The following is a 16,724-nucleotide window of genomic DNA, read 5'->3' as shown; positions in this document are numbered from 1 at the left end:
CCAGGCACCCCTTTTCTTATTTTTTAAAAATATTTTATTTATTTGAGAGAGAGAACACAAGAGTGGGGTAAGAAGGAGAAGCAGGCTCCCCACTGAGCAGGGAGCCTGACATGGGACTCTATATCCCAGGACCCTGAGATCATGACCTGAGCTGAAGGCAGAGCTGCTTCACCGACCAAACCCCCCAGGCGCCCCTTTAGCTCTTTCTATTGATGACTACTGCCACGTCTCTAAAATATACGCTTACACTGCTGTTTCTTCTTAATCGTAGGCATTAGTATTATTTCCTGGCATGATGAGGATTTTGTCTCTCCCCTGCTGCAGCCAGCTCCCATCATACTTCCATGCCCTTCTTTTCGTTAAGTCACAAAATGGGTTTTGACGTTATTACGGTAACGGGAATACTGTTTACTTCAGAGCAGAATAGGATCGTTTGATGAGCTTTCCTTTTTTTTTTTTTTCTTTAAAGATTTTATTTATTTGACAGAGACGCAGTGAGAGAGGGAACGGAAGCAGGGGGAGTGGGAGAGGGAGAAGCAGGCTTCCCGTGGAGCAGGGAGCCCGATGCGGGGCTCGATCCCAGGACCCTGGGATCATGACCTGAGCCGAAGGCAGACGCTTAATGACTGAGCCACCCAGGCGCCCCAATGAGCTTTCCTTTTTTGTACACCTGCCCCTTCCTCCGCCAGCATTCCAAATTGCCATTCTTAAAGTATCTTATAAAAATATCTTGTACAGTCCTCTCTGGTTTTGTTTTTGCAAAAGCCCCTCCTCTTATTAGATGCCCCCCTGCCCCCCGGTGTCCTGTGTTTCCTGTTGCAACGCAGGCAGGGCACCCGCAGGGTGATGCATGACTGTGTCCCACATGCAGTGTTTCCTGGATCGCAGGTCTTCTCGTTCAGTTGGGTTCCTCCCTCACTGGGTGGGAATACATCCTTAAGTAACTTCCTTAGAAAAGGCACATGGGAAATAATTTTATGAGAACTTGCATGTCTGAAAATGACTTCATTCTATCTTCACAGTGGCTTTTGGCATATAAGTTGGAATTTAAAACAATTTTAGCACAGAATTTTGAATATAGTTTTTATTGTTTTCTAGCATCCAGTGTTTCCTAGGAGAAATTGGATTCCTTTTTTTTTTTTTTTTTTAAGGCAACCTGTTTTTTCCCCCTCTCCCCTTTATGTGAACTTTCTAAAGATTTTATTTATTTATTTGACAGAGACACAGTGAGAGAGGGAACACAAGCAGGGGGAGTGGGAGAGGGAGAATAGGCTTCCCACTGAGCAGGGAGCCCATGCGGGGCTCGATCCCAGGACCCTGGGATCAAGACCTGAGCCAAAGGCAGACCTGAGCCACTTAGGTGCCCCTGCTTTATGTGAACTTTTAATTTGTGTCTTTATCCCTAGTGTCTTTTTTTTTTTTTTTAAAGATTTTATTTTTTTATTAGAGAAACAGCATGAGAAGGGAGAGAGTCAGAGGGAGAAGCAGGCTCCCCACTGAGCTGGGAGCCCGATGTGGGACTCAATCCCGGGACTCTGGGATCATGACCTGAGCCGAAGGCAGTCACTTAACCAACTGAGCCACCCAGGCGCCCTCTCTAGTGTCTTGAAATGCTGTGATGAAGGACTTTTGTGTGGTCCTTTTCCTATTTATTTTGCTGAGCACTCTGTATTTTCAGCCTGAAGACCTAGCCTTGTAGTCTGAACACTTCATAATTTCCTCCACTATTTATCTCTGTTCTTTCTTGCTAACATTGGGCAAATGCTGTTGATGCTGTTTTGTTTTTTTTTTTAATCTTTTCTCGTCTTTCCCATGTCTTTGTCTTTGTAGTCAGATTTTCTGAGGAGTTCAACTTTTCCCCAACCTTTGACTGAACTTTTTCACATCAGCTGTCACATTTTTTAATTTTTAAGACCTCTTATTCCGTGATTGTCCCTTTTCCAAAGCGTTCATTCTGTTCTTGTTTGATACAAGCCATCTTGTCTCACCTCTCTGAGAGTCCTAATTGGGATTAAAAACAAATTCTTCTTTGCCTTGTCTCCGTTTCCTCTGAGGTCATTCCTTCTGATTTATCTTGGCCCGTCTATTTCATGCTGGAGGTTTTTTCAAATATCTGTTGAGCTCTGGGTTGTTTGTCTAATTTTTACTTATTATTTTTCTTAAAAAGTTTTATTTTTTAAAGTGATCTCTACATCCAAAGCTGGGTCTCCAACACACAACCCTGAGATCAAGAGCTGCACGCTCTTCCAACTGAGCCAGCCAGGCGAACCCTTGTTTAATTTTTTAAATTGAAGTTACAGGTTGTAAATTCAGGAACATCTTAAATAACTGGATCACTGTGACCCATCTTAACACTGTTAAAATGATCTACAATTTTTAGTTGCTTTCTAATGGAAGAGAATGAAGTATAGACGGATCAGGACGGGAGATGTAGCAGATCTTGCTGGACTGACGTCTAGGGAGAAGAGCTATCTGATTCACTTGAACATTGTTGTCTGTAATCATTTTTTCCCCAAACAAGTGGCTAACTGACCATTTCTATTCTATTAGGTGAGATCAAGTTAGAAATGCCATGCATCAGCCTCGAGAGAGAGGTGTCTGACCTGGCCGCTGACCCGGAAGCCATTGAAATTTTAGAGCAGTGTGTGATAAACTGGTTGAACCTGATATCTGCAGCTGTCGAGGGCCAACTGAAGAAGACTCCTCAGGTAACTCAGGCCATGCCTTTGCAGATTCCCTGACGGCTCACGCTGGCCCCCGGAGAAAGAGCCGGGAGTCTGGGGATCTGTTGGATGCAGCCTCTTGTCTTGCTGTTTTGTGACCTCCTTTAAGGATCAAAGCATACATACCCAAATGTCATCCTTGGGCTTTCTGATGTTTAGCGCGCTGCCAGATCATACCCTGGATTGATAAAGATAATACCGTGTATCAGTCAGGATGCTTGGGCTGCCAAAAACAGGAAGCGTAACTCAGCTGGCTTCAACAAGAGACAGTTTGTTGGCTCACATAATTGAAAAGTCCAGAGGCAGGGCTGGTTTCAGGTAGGGTTTGGTCTGGCTGCGTTTCCCTGGGAATCTCTCACCTCCGTTCCATCCTCCTCAGGCTGGTTTCCTTTATGGTGGCAACTTGTTACATCCCCATGTCATATTGCCTGGAGAAAGGCGGACTGTCTTTGGTCAGCCTTCCTAGCCAGAGTCCTGAGATCCACTCTGATCGGACCCTCCTAGGTCAAGTGCATGCACTGATTCCTATTTGGAGGAGCTGGAGAGACAAGCACAGTTATACACTCCACACCAGTGATGACTCTTTATGTGTTCCTGTCACCTCTCAGGGTAATGGTCCTCTGGCCGAAATTGAATTCTGGCGGGAAAGAAATGCAACGCTGAGTGCACTCCACGAACAGACGAAGCTTCCAGTAGTCAGGAGAGTCTTGGATGTGATCAAGGAGTCCGATTCCATGCTCGTGGCTAACCTGCAGCCGGTCTTAACTGAATTATTCAAGCTCCACATGGAGGCCTCAGACAACGTGCGGTTTCTGTCCACAGTGGAACGCCATTTCAAGGTACGCCGGGGGCCGGCGCTTTGGAAAGGCGGGGCCGTAAATTAGATCTTAAACGGATTGAGTTTCCTTTTTTAATTCAGCATTTAAACCACTGTGGTAGCATGCATATGACATTGAGTGTCTTAACTGCTTGCAAGCATGTAGCTCAGTGGCAGTAAATACACGGTGCTGGGCACCCAACCTCCTCTCCCGAAAGCAAGCATTTCATCACCCCCAACATAAACTCAGAACCCCTGAACCAACAATTCCCTCCTTCCGGCACCCCTGGTAACCTCAATTTCACTCTCTGTCTCTATGACTTTGCCCATTCTAGGTGTTTTCTGTAAGTAGGGTCGTTCATCTTTTATGCATAATAAAGGATCTCATTGTGATTTCGATTTACATTCCCTAAGAACTAATGAATGAGATTTAACACCTTGTCATGTGCTTCTATCTTTGATAAAATGTCTGTTTTAATCTTTTCCCCATTTTTGATGTGTCTTATTATTGATTTAGGAGTTAAAAAATTTTTTTTTGAAGATAAGTTCCTTATCAGATATGGGATTTGCAGTATCTCCATCTGTGGGCTTTTTCACTTTACTTTTTTTTCTTTTAAATCTTTATTCTTTTTAAAGATTTTTATTTGAGAGTGGAGGGGGGAGAGAGAGAGCACGAGCATGGGGGAGGGGCAGAGGGAGAGGGAGAAGCAGGCTTCCCTCTGAGCAGGGAGCCTGATGTGGGGCTCGATCCCAGGACTGGGATCATGACCTGAGCCGAAGGCAGACGCTTAACCAACTGAGTCACCCAGGCACCCCCCAAATGGCTTCTTTGCCCACACAGCTAGTGCCTGGGTGCTCCTGGGTCTCTCTCTCTCCACGCCGTATCTCATCCCCCAGAATTTCTCCACGTGGCTTGGATGTCTCCAAGCCTGGTGGCTTCCGGGTAACAGGGTAGTCACACTTCTTACAGGGCGCTGGCTTCCAAGAGCCCAGAAGCAGACCAGCTGAGGGCTATGCTCAGAAGGGGTACGGCATTACCTCTCCCATATTCTACTGGCTAAAGAAGTAACAGTCTGTGTGGATTTGAGGGGATGGAGAGGATGATGCCATCTCTTCATGGCGAGGGGGGCACAGTCAAGATGTTGTGACTGCATTTGGAAAATACAATCTGCCACATATACCATGTACTGGGTGTGTATGTGTATGCTCAGTAGGTACACATACGCGTTCTTTTTCTATTTCTTTTTCTCGCTCTATATCTCTCTATATACTCACACACACTCATACTTCATACATGTCTGCAAATTGCTTTATTTACTTTCATTGTAAATCTCCTGTCTCTTTCCATGTCAGTGCGTCCAGAGCTATTTCAGGCTTCTTTCGGTGGTGAAACACTTCCTCCTGTAATAAGTGTATTGAGTTTTTGAATTAGGAAGAGGGAAGCTTCCCGCGTACGTGTTGCTTTAGTAAGCTACTTGACCCCAAGGCTAAGGCTGCTTGCTCTCTCCGGTTAGAACATCACGCATGGATCCAGCTTCCACGTCATCTTGGAGACAATCCCCTCCATGATGAGTGCCCTGAGGATGGTGTGGATCATCTCCCGACACTACAACAAAGACGAAAGGATGATCCCACTCATGGAGCGGATTGCCTGGGAAATTGCCGAGAGAGTCTGCAAAGTGGTTAATCTGCGGACTTTGTTCAAGTAAGAAATCGTACGCCATGTTCTTCTTGAGATCTTAAACAGCTTTTGGGGCACCTGGCTGGCTTAGTCAGTGAAGCGTCCGACTCTTGATCTCCGCTCAGGTCTTGATCTCGGGGTCGTGAGTTGGAGCCCACGTTGGGTTCCACGCTGGGTGTAGCACCTACTTAAAAAAAGATCTTGAACAGCTTTATTGAAATTCACCCATTTAGAATGTACAATTCAGTGGCTCTTTGGGGGTAGTCAGAGTCATGTGTCCATCACCGTAATCGAAGGTAGAATATTTTTTTTTTTTTAAGATTTTACTTATTTGCGAGAGAGAGAATGAGAGAGAGCACATGAGAGGGAGGAGGGTCAGAGGGAGAAGCAGACTCCCTGCCGAGCAGGGAGCCCGATGCGGGACTGGATCCAGGGACTCCAGGATCATGACCTGAGCCGAAGGCAGTCGCTTAACCAACTGAGCCACCCAGGCGCCCTATTTTTTTCAATTAGAGAAGAAACCTCATACACTGTAGCGGTCACCTCTGGCCTCCCCGACCCACCCAGCCCTGGGCAACCACAGATCTACTTTCTATCTCGATGGATTTGCCTCTTCATACAGATGGAGTCATCCAACATGGGGTCTTTGATGACTGGCTCCTTTGACTCGGCATCACGTTTTCAAAGTTCACCCGTATTGGAGAAGGTGTCGGTACTTCCTTCCTTTTTATGGCCAAATAATACCCCGTTGTGTGGGATACATGGGTTGTTTTGTTTTAATTTTTAAATTTTTAAAATTTTTATTAAAAAAAATTTTTTTTTTAAAGATTTTATTTATTTGACAGAGACACAGCGAGAGAGGGAACACAAGCAGGGGGAGTGGGAGAGGGAGAGAAGCAGGCTTCCTGCCAAGCAGCGAGCCGGATGCAGGGCTCGATCCCAGGACTCCGGGATCATGACCTGAGCCGAAGGCAGACGCTTAACAACTGAGCCACCCAGGCGCCCCTGTTTTAATTTTTTTAAAAGATTTTATTTATCTTTTGACAGAGACGCAGCGAGAGAGGGAACACAAGCAGGGGGAATGGGAGAGGGAGAAGCAGGCTTCCCGCGGAGCAGGGAGCCCGATGTGGGGCTCGATCCCAGGACCCCGGGATCATGACCTGAGCCAAAACCAAGAGTCAGATGTTCAACCGACTGAGACACTCAGGCGCCCCATAGGTTATTTTAATCAGGACCTTCTTTCTTGTTATCCTGGGAGAGACTAAGTCCCACAGTCAGAGGGAAACTTACTTCTGGACCCCAGGCCCCTGAGAGTGGGAGAGCCTCTGGGATCAAATGTTGAAGGAGATGCAGATCTTCATTTTCTTAAAAAAAACAAAACCAAACAAAAAAAACTATACAGGTGAAATAGGTACCAAAACCTTGGTAGTATCTTTTCACTCTGGTGTTGCAACCTCCACTGTGGACTTCTGGCCTGGGGCCCGAGGCCGCCTGCTCACTTCCCAGCTCAGATGGAAAGCTCCCTGAGGGGGACTGTAGTTCCTGTGGGCTGGGTGGGCAGTTGCAGCGAGGGTCAGCCCGGGTGTGGCTTGCGATCGTGACCTTGCAGGTGTGTAAGGGCCTCACCCCCTTGCACACTGGGGCGGGGCAGCAGCTCCCCCGGGAAGCTCTCTGCTGCCCTTGGAGGGTGTGGCTCGGACCCACTGCAGCTCCGCCTTCCCCCTACCCCCCATCGCGGCCTCTCTCTTTCTGCGCAGAGAAAATCGAGCCAGCGCCCAGCACAAAATCTTGGAGGCCAGGAACACCCTCCACATGTGGAAAAAGGCCTATTTTGACACCAGGGCCAAGATCGAGGCTTCAGGGAGAGAAGCTCGGTGGGAGTTTGACCGAAAGCGGCTGTTTGAGAGAACGGATTACATGGCCACCATCTGCCAGGATCTCTGCGACATTTTGCAGGTGGGCAGGCTGGCGGACGTTTTCTCTGCTGCACATGAGGCTAGTTGGAGTTGGGACTTGCCTGATGGAAAACAGTTTGGCTTTTTGATGGCATACTCTCTGTGTGTTGTGGGTGTTGGGGGGGAGCCAGGAGACAGATGGGGTCTGGCAGGGGGAAGCACTTGAGAGAGCATTCAGAATGTACCAGAATATACCAGAGCCACACCAGACCTCTTGCACCTTTTCCTTGTCTTCTGCGACACCCCTCCTTCTCCTTGCTTTTGGCTGTGCTTTGACCTGTGGCCATTCCTTCTCAGTGTCTTTTGCAAAATCTTCCTCCTCTGTCTTCCCATTAAATGTTGGAATTTCTCGAAGTCCACTCCAAGACTTCTCTCCTGAAGCCAGCTCATGCTTGCCCATTGCTTCAGCTTCTACCCATCCACCAGTGACCCCCGTTTATCTGATCCCTCTCTCTCCTAAATGAATGTAAAACGGTATAGTGGATGAGTGGATGAATGATCCACAGTCCTTTGTCTCATGAAGGTCCATCCATTCATTCACTCTTAGTATTTGTTGAGAACTCATTTGTGCCAGGCACCTGCACTTGCTGCTAGAGAAACAGTGCGAGCACATCCAGGGCCAGCCACCTAACCCGCAGTGCTCAGTGCAAACAGACGTGGGACCCCTTGTTCAAAAAGCAGGGAAAAAAATGCTATTAAAAACATTGAAATATAAAGCTTTTCTCTCTCTCCTGACGTCTTTCGCCTTAGCGGGCTTTAGTTTTTATTTGCCACGACTATAGCAAAGTAAAGAGAGTAAAGGGAAATTAAACATTTAAATTATTCCATGAATTTTACCGTTCATCCTTAAATTGTGCAGTGTTGGCTTAAAATGCAAATGCAAGGGCATTTGGCTTGTGTGCAGAATCACAGTTTGTGCTCTGTCGCTGGGATGCGCAGACGGACGGTCTTGTTGCTGGAGCAGTGGCAACGTCCCACACAACTTTTTCTCTCACTTCTCGATGCACGCACATTCTGCCAAGCTTCTCTCCCCCGGCTTGCTGACGAGCGGGGGAAGGGCTGGAAGGGAAAGGAGAGTTCTTTGGGGTCTCTGCTGTTCGTCCTATGTCATCATTTTGGGGTGCGTAGCTGGTGAACACGGGGAAGTTACAGGAGCAGGAAACCATAGGGTCAGTTTCCTATTCAGGCGTGTTTCTCAGAACCGTGCATGGCCTCCTGAGTCTGAAGCAAAGTCTGGTTTGAAGGGAGAACATGGTCTCGTGGAGCAGCCGCGGTCCTCGAGTACTTGTTGATGCAACACGCTTACTTGTCCTGACTGTGAATGTCTCCGAACTGGCGTGTGCGGGGGGCCCACTGGAATCCTTTGCTTGTGGGGTTGTGGGGCATCACACGCTCTATGTGGGAAGGAGTAGGGGAAATGCAGATCCCAGTACCTGCTCATATGTGCGCATGGCTGTCCCATCAGACTTCATTTACAAAATACACCTGCAAAGATGAAATTATGAAGAATTTCAAGAAGGTTATAGCAGAGCCTTACACCCAGCATGGGGCCCTTCTGAGCCTGGAGCCCCGTGCACCTGCCTGGGTCCCACGTCTATGAAGCTGGCCCTGGCAAGCATGTCCCTAGCCTGTGGCTCCATGGAGCTTTCAGTCTGGTAGAAGAAAGATGGTAGACATAACAATCATACAGATACACAGCTGTGGCTGACGTTAAGTGCTCTGAAGAGTGCAGTCGAAGGGGCTCTGGAAGTGTGTACCGGGGCCTGACCTGTTCTAAGGGGTTGGATGTGATAAAGTGATCATCAATGATGAGGAGTAGCTAGCTAGGCAATTTGAACTGCAAGTACGAAGGCCCTGTGACAGGAGGGAACATGGGACTGAAAGAGGGCTAGGCTGTGCTACAAGGAGGAGTGGCGTGGGGCACAGTATGGGAAGGGGTTGGAGGAGAAGGTGGGAGTCTGAACATGTAGGCTTTGCAAACTGTGTCAGGATGTCTGGATCGTGTCCTACATGCAGTAGGCATAGTACCAGAGGTCTTAGACTGGGAAGAAGTTGCCTGTGTGACATGATTTTTTTTTTTTTTTTTTTTTTTAAGATTTATTGTTTGGGGGGTGCGGGCAGAGGGAGAGAATCTCCAGCAGTCTCCCCGCTGAGCGAGGAGCCTGACTTGGGGCTGGATCCCACGACCATGAGATCACGACCTGAGCCGAAATCAAGAATCAGACGCCCAACCAACATGATTCTTGCCCTCAGGCCAATCTAGATGCAATCCATTTGTAGTTAGAACATTCATGAGAAAACCAAAAGGCAACTTCTTTGTGTTTTGTTTGGGCAGGTTATGGAGGAATTTTACAATATATTTGGTCCCGAACTAAAGGCAGTGACAGGGGATCCCAAGCGCATCGATGATGTCCTGTGCAGGGTGGACAGCCTGGTCACCCCCATGGAAAACCTGGCCTTTGACCCCTTCAGCATCAAGTCTTCCCAGTACTGGAAATACGTGATGGATGACTTTAAGATTGAAGTTCTGGCAAGTAACTCATCGATTCATTTAATCTTGGAAGCTGATACCATGTTTTCTCCATGTTAAATTAGTTATTTAGTCATGCTTAGCATTTTTTTTAAGTTATAAAAAGTAATACTTGCTTATTTGTAAAAAGATATAACAAAAACAAAAACCCAGAAATGATGTGGAGGAGTATAGGTAGAAGTGAACATTCCTTAATCTCCTTTGTCCCCATTCCTATCCCTTGGTAGAATAAGGTTAAATCAAGCTGGACACAGTAGCATTTCTACAAAGGTAGGTATGGTGCATAATTGGAGAGGATGTAGGAGGGTGATGAATGAGACTTGATTTAGTAGACAGCAGGGAGCCATTGAAGGTTGTTGACCAGTGGGGTGAGGTAATCAGAATTATGGTTGAGAAAGGTTCTTCTGGTCACAGCATAGGCTGATTTGGGCTGGGGTATGACAGGAGGTGGGGAGATGATACGGGAGGTTGTGGCTTGGGGTGTGGAGGAGGCAGAGCCGTCAAAGAGGGACTGTACTGAGAATATAGTTTCACTCCACACTGTGTGATAGGATGGTGGATGGTTCATCATGCATACCTTTTCAGCTTCATGTGGGAAGTACATCAGTAGCATTCCCATTTATAACCCCAGAGCATCTTTTTATATGGACAACCCCAGACAGTTCTTCTTGGGTTTTCTAAACACTTCCATTAAAAAAAAAAGATTATTTGAGAGAGAGAGAGAGCACACGAGGAGGAGGAGGGACAGAGGGAGAAGGGAGCGAGAGAATCCTCTGGCAGACTCCCTGCTGAGCACGGAGCCTAATGTGGAGCTTGATCTCAGGACCCTGAAATCATGACCTGAGCCAAAATCGGGAGTCAGCCACTTAACCGACTGAGCCATCCAGGGGCCCCCAAACATTTCCATTTTAATTGTATCTAGTTTATTCTCAGCTTCTATTGTATTTAAGTGTTATTAGTTTTTAAATTGAAATTTTCATTGTCACTTTGTCAAGTAATACTAAAAGGCTATTAATAAGAAAAAGCAGCCCTATGCTTAACTCCTCTTCATTCCCATTCTTGCTGTCATTTTTCATAATTCTAGATTTTTTTGTTGTTTAATTTCCTATTTCCTAAAGAACATGCCAATGTGGTTACTTTCTGATTTATCAAATTTAATCAGTTTTAGACACCTATTAACTTTTCAGAGTAGATATAGACTTGCCTGTCCTATTCCTACCCCTATCGCTCTTTGCCTCTTTGTCATCTAACATAGTTTTATCATAACTTTTGGTTAAATTAATGGTTAGTGTTTACTCATTATGCCTGTGCAAATATTGTTCACTGCTGAGTCAAGAAGACCATCATAACCACACCACCTTTCTCGTACAACCCTTCATTTTTCCTAAAGTTAATCATTGCTTTTATTTTTATTTGCTTGGTTATTTACATACTTGTTATTCTTTTTCCCAACTGCTCTAACATTTCTGCCACATATCTAATGGGTTCCATCTGCTCAAAAATATCAGTGCTATTATTTTCCTAGAGGCCTTTGTCCCAGAGCTCTCTTTCTGCTCCAGTCTAGATTGTTGGCTCTTTAGACTTACTGCAAAGTAGTCACCCTAGGACTTCTTATCTCTTCTGATCTGTGTTGGATCCTGTTTTCTAGATTTCACATCTTCCTCTTGTGGCTCTTTGTTTTGCTGGCACATAATTTTTAGAAGCTTTCTAAGAAACTTTTCATGGGACATATATTTTTTCAGTCTTGTATGTGTGAATTCTGAAATAAAGTTATAGAATTTAAGGTTGAAGTAACTTTTTTCAGAAATTTGAAGGTATTCATTGATTTCTAGCTTCCAGTGTTATTAGAATTCTGATTTTTTTTTTTTTTGAGAGAGAGTGTGTGTGCATGCAAAGTTAGGGGGCAGAGGGAGAGAGAGAATCTTAAGCAGGCTTCATGCCCAGTGTGGAGCCCACTGTGGGACTCAGTCTCACGACCCTGAGATCATGACCTGAGCTGAAATCAAGAGTCAGATGCTTAACTGACTGAGTTACCCAGACGCTCCTGAATTCTGATGTTGCTCTGACTTAATTTTTCTAGAACCAACCTTCTGCTTTTTTTTTAGAGTGGGACAGGATGAGGGTACAGAGGAAGCAGAGTAGCCTGGTCATGCTGGGTAGAGAAGGGATCCTGTGTTTGCCTCTCAGCCTCCTGGTACCTGGTGTCTCCAAATGTTCAGCCTCCTGGAGTTTTCCTGGGGAGGAAATGGATTCCTACCTACTCCCCTGTTGCATCAGGTTGTAATTCTCTGCCTTCTGTAACGTTATTTATTTCCGTCTGCCTAAAACTCCTGAAGTATCTCTTCTTGCTGTTGTGTCCTCTCCCGTTTTCTTTGTTTATATGAGTTAACACTTAAAAAAATTTCCTTTTGGGGCGCTTGGGTGGCTCAGTCGTTAGGCGTCTGCCTTCGGCTCAGGTCATGATCCCAGAGTCCTGGGATCGAGTCCCACATCGGGCTCCCTGCTCAGCGGAAAGCCTGCTTCTCCCTCTCCCACTCCCCCTGCTTGTGTTCCCTCTCTCACTGTCTCTCTCTCTCTGTCAAATAAAAAAATCTTAAAAAACAACAACAGCAAATTTCCTTTTGACCATTTTGAACTGAATGAGGGGAGGGATCAGAAAGCCAATGCAGCCAATCTGCTATTTTTAATTGGACACCAGCTTCCACTAAAGCACAATGGAAATCCATATCAAATCACGAATTTCTTTTTTGCTTATTTCTTGCCACTTTGTTTTTGCAGGATAGTTATAGGGACATAAGGACTGGGGTTGTGGGGTTTTTTTTTGACCTTTTTTTGACCTTTTTTTTTGGTCAGGTTATTGAGAAAGAAGCAAAAAATTTTATTGATGAATCTTTCAAGACACTTCGGTCAGCTGAAGCAGCATTCGACATGCTTTTAAAATTTAAGCATATTCGTTCACGGGAAGCTATCAATCGACAAATGATGATGAAATTTAATGATATCCTTGCACAGTATTGCAAAGAGGTAACTGGTAGATCTATAGGTGCCATAGCAGTAAAAGGCACTTGGCAAAATGTGCAGAATTGAGTCATGCTCTTATCTGTCTCTCCCATCCAAATTCAGAGGAACTGTGGAATTTTCCCAAATAAGCATGTCACATACCACAGGTAACCAAAACAAAGTGGGTTGGTTGGTTTGTTTAGTGAAGAAATTTGGTAAGAATTTATCAAGTACAATATTATATAGCTCACACTGTGATGGGCTCTGTATGAGTTAGTAGTAGTAAGAATCACATCAATCATTGTGGAAGTCCTAGCTAACTATGTGTGTGTTTATATATTCAGAAAACTGTTCCTGGGGCTCACAAAATCCAAATATGGGGTTAGACAGACAGAGAGATGAACAAAACACAGATTCTGCCTTCGAAGAAGTCAGTATCTAGTGGGAGAAACAGACCAAAAAAATTGCTTATCATTTTATTCAGAGGATAAAGGATTTTATTCAGAGGATAAAATGAGAATATGCGATATAATCAGTTGGAGTGACATAAAGGGATAAAGTGATTTCCGAATGTGTAGTTTCCTCTTGCCGCTGGAACAAGGTACTACAAGCTTTGTGACTTCAAACCACACAGATTTGTTATCTTATATAGGATTTTGAAGGTCAGGAGTCTGCCATGGTCTCACTGGGTTGAAATCCAAGGGTCAGCAGGGCTGTATTCCTTTCTGGAGTCTCTAGGGAGAATCGATTTTCTTGTTGTTGTTTTTTTTCCCCCCCAGCTTTTAGAGATTCATGGCCCCCTTCCATCTTCAAAGCCAGCAATGGCTAGTCCCGTGTCCATAGCTCTGACCCTCTCCTCTGCCTCCCTCTTCCTCTTTTAAGGACCCCTATGATTACCTTGGGCCCACCCAGCTAATCCAGGGTTATTGCCCTATTATAAGGTCAGCTGCTTGGCAACCTTGAGTCCCCTTTTTCATATAATGTAACATAGCCACGGGTTCTGGGGGTCAGGACCATTACTGGGGGGCTACTAGTCTGTCTCCCACATCTGATTACCCACACAAGAGCGTGGAGCTCCTTTTAAAATGCAGGTCCAGCCCATGTGGTCCCGCAATTCCACTTTTGGGCATAGACCCTAAAGAAGTGAAAACAGAGTCTTGAAGAGATATTTGCACACCCGTGTTCAAAGCAGTACTGTTCACACTAGCCAAAATGTGCAAACAACCCAAATGTCTATTGATAGAGGAATGGATACACAAAATGTGGTCTCTCCATGCAAAGGAATATGATTCATCCTTAAAGATGAAGGACATTCTGACACCTGGATGAACCTGTAAGCATTCTGTTAAGTGAGATAGAAAACCCCACCTACTCTGATTCCACCTACACGAGGTGCGTAGAGGAGTCAAATTAGGAGACAGAAGGTAGAGTGGTTGAGTGCCAGTGGTCGGGGAGGAGGATGGGGAGTTAATGTTTCATGGGGACAGAGTCTCAGTTTGGGAAGGGTGAAACAGTTCTGGAGACGGATGGTGGCGCTGGTTATATGGTGGTGGGTGTGAATGTGCTTCATGCACTGAAATGCCCTTAAAGATGGGCATTTCATGCTATGCATATTTTACCATAATTTGAAAAAATCACATAAATCATTAAAAAAATCTCAGTGGTGCATGTGTGTGGGCACACACAGGCGCACAGTGCAGGCTTGGCCGCTGGTCATGCCTAGAACAGATTTCAGAATATCTAGTAAGTCACTGAAATGATTGTACCTAGTCTGTAGTAATAAGGCAATTTGGAGAACAAAGAAAAAACTACTGGGGTGTAAGAAAAAATAGTAAATGATAAGTAGCCGAGAGCATGATTCTGTATCTCATTTGATTTCTGACGTTCCAGCGTTCATTGCTCTAAAGACACCTCAAGTTCAGTCTTTCTTGGCTCACGTGCCGAAGCGTACCACTTACAGAGTACCTCTGCTTTTCAGATCGACATAGTTAATAAACTCTTTGTTCAGAACCTGGACAACCCACCGTTGTACAAGAATCACCCTCCAGTAGCAGGTGCAATCTACTGGGAACGGTCCCTGTTCTTTCGGATCAAGCACACCATCCTCAGGTTTCAGGAAGTGGAGGAAATACTGGACAGCGACCGAGGAAGAGAAGTATGTTGCTTTTGCTAGAGTCGTCCCCTTGTGTATTTCAGAGACCACGTAGGGTTGCCTGTTGGAGGAGCACATCCATCTCCCTGAACTTGATCTTCAGCTTCTCTGGAATACTGTCCCTCCCCGCACCCATGGGTTTTGTATGTTAGATCACTGGGGTTGACAAACCTTTCATTTAAATGTTCAGAGAGTAAATGTTTTAGGCATTTGCAGGTCGTACCCTGCCATGGTGTAGCAAGAAAGTAGCCGTAGAGAGTATGACAACGAGCAGGCATGGCCGTGTTCTAATAAAATTTCCTTTACTAGTGCCAAAATTCTGATTTCGTGTACTTTTCACATGTCACAAAGCACTGTTGTTCTTTTTGGGTTCCTGCTAATCATTTAAAAATGTAAAAGCTGTTCTTGGCTCTCGGGCTGGGGTCTGCTGATCTCTCCTAGTTGGTGTGGATTTCAAGCCATACCATCTTAAACACACCCTCCAAAATTTGTGAAAATCTGTACGCTTCCTTCTGCAAAATGTGCTCACAGATCATTTTTTTAAAAAGAGGACGATTGGGGGAAGAGCAAGAGAGAGAGAGAGAAAAGTGTTATTTCCAAGGGCAAACTGACAATTGCCTGAATTCTTTGACAGGTAAAACAAAAGTACTTGGAAGTGGGTAGGACAATGAAGGACTATGAGGACAGAAAGTACGAGCAGTGGAGAGAGGCCACGGAGCTGGTCCTGCCCACTCTTATGAAGAAGAGTCTGCTCACTAAGGTGTGTATTTCCAGATCCTTGCCCAGGTTAGGGCGGTCAGGGTAGATGATGGCGTCTGCCATTTTCTTGAGGTTTGGTGTGTTGCCATGCTTGCCGTTGATGGGTATTTCCAAAATCCAAGGCAAAGAAGGGCTGAGGCTGCCCGGGGAGGAGATGGAGGGAGCATCTCGTCATGGCTAGGAAACGTGCCGGAATCCAGCAGCCTTGTTCACTCCATGGGCAAGCGGCTCAATTCCGAGCCTCAGTTTCCCCATTTGTAAAATGAGTCGGATCAGAGGACCTCAACACACAAAGTGCTCGTTGAACCATGTGTGAAACAGCTGGCAGTTGACCTACGGGAAAATGCCATTTCCCGTGATTCACCCCTGTCCACGGCACTTGGGCTATACAGAGCCTGCTACACGGCAGATGCTCAGTAAAGAAATCCTCGGGGGGAGGAGAGACCTGGGCGTGGAGGCTTTAGAACTGTGGTCTCTGAAATCCTGCAGCAGGGACCAAAATGAGCGCAGAGGGCTGGATGGGGTTGGTAGGGAAGCCAGAATTCTGGATTTTTACATGCAGTTGACCAATTTGGGAATGTGAGTGACTAAATTAAATTCTTTAAACACTGTTCACTGAACAAAATATGTATTCGAGCTAGCTCCAGCCGGCTCCCCAGTCTGGCCCCATCTAGGGCCCTATGCTGATCTTTTTCAAATGTATGTGGACCTTGGGTTGTACGGGCTGCTTCTCGGACCACCCCTGCCATGCTTGTGAGACCTCTCTTCCACAGACTTCTTCTGTTGCTGACGAGATGGCCAACGCTGACAAGCGGTCTCTGTTTGCAATCAATTTTTCACCTGCTCTCAAGGAGATTATTAACGAAACAAAGTACTTGGAACAGCTAGGATTCTCTGTCCCTGAATTAGCAAGAAATGTTGCTCTCCAGGAGGACAAATTTCTTAGGTAAAAAAGATTCTTCTCTTAAATCAACAGTAAACTTATTGATCTCAGGTCCCCTTTATACATTCTTAAAAATTCATGCTAACCCTACCCCCTCCTGCTTGCTTTTTTCTGCATTTTATAGCCACCAGGATGAGAAATTAAAACTAAGCAATGTTTAAACT

At 45.5% G+C, this 16,724-nt stretch overlaps 1 protein-coding gene across 1 annotated transcript in view; it reads left to right on the top strand.

The window, feature by feature from the left end:
* The window catches only part of DNAH10 (dynein axonemal heavy chain 10), a 132,177-nt gene that overhangs the window by 14,901 nt on the left and 100,552 nt on the right, over positions 1 to 16,724 (top strand). The window contains exons 7-15 of the mRNA XM_064578247.1: positions 2,551 to 2,708; positions 3,332 to 3,562; positions 5,055 to 5,245; positions 6,979 to 7,177; positions 9,512 to 9,706; positions 12,560 to 12,730; positions 14,685 to 14,861; positions 15,493 to 15,618; positions 16,391 to 16,563. Coding sequence (XP_064434317.1) covers positions 2,551 to 2,708; positions 3,332 to 3,562; positions 5,055 to 5,245; positions 6,979 to 7,177; positions 9,512 to 9,706; positions 12,560 to 12,730; positions 14,685 to 14,861; positions 15,493 to 15,618; positions 16,391 to 16,563 — 1,621 coding nt within the window. The remainder of the gene's footprint in view (positions 1 to 2,550; positions 2,709 to 3,331; positions 3,563 to 5,054; positions 5,246 to 6,978; positions 7,178 to 9,511; positions 9,707 to 12,559; positions 12,731 to 14,684; positions 14,862 to 15,492; positions 15,619 to 16,390; positions 16,564 to 16,724) is intronic.

The sequence above is a fragment of the Mirounga angustirostris genome, unplaced genomic scaffold (genome assembly GCF_029215605.1).
Source record: "Mirounga angustirostris isolate CCGP_5_RB_7025 unplaced genomic scaffold, mMirAng1.0.hap1 SCAF_14, whole genome shotgun sequence".
NCBI lineage: Eukaryota > Metazoa > Chordata > Mammalia > Carnivora > Phocidae > Mirounga > Mirounga angustirostris.
This window is presented reverse-complemented; position numbering and strand designations above follow the sequence as displayed.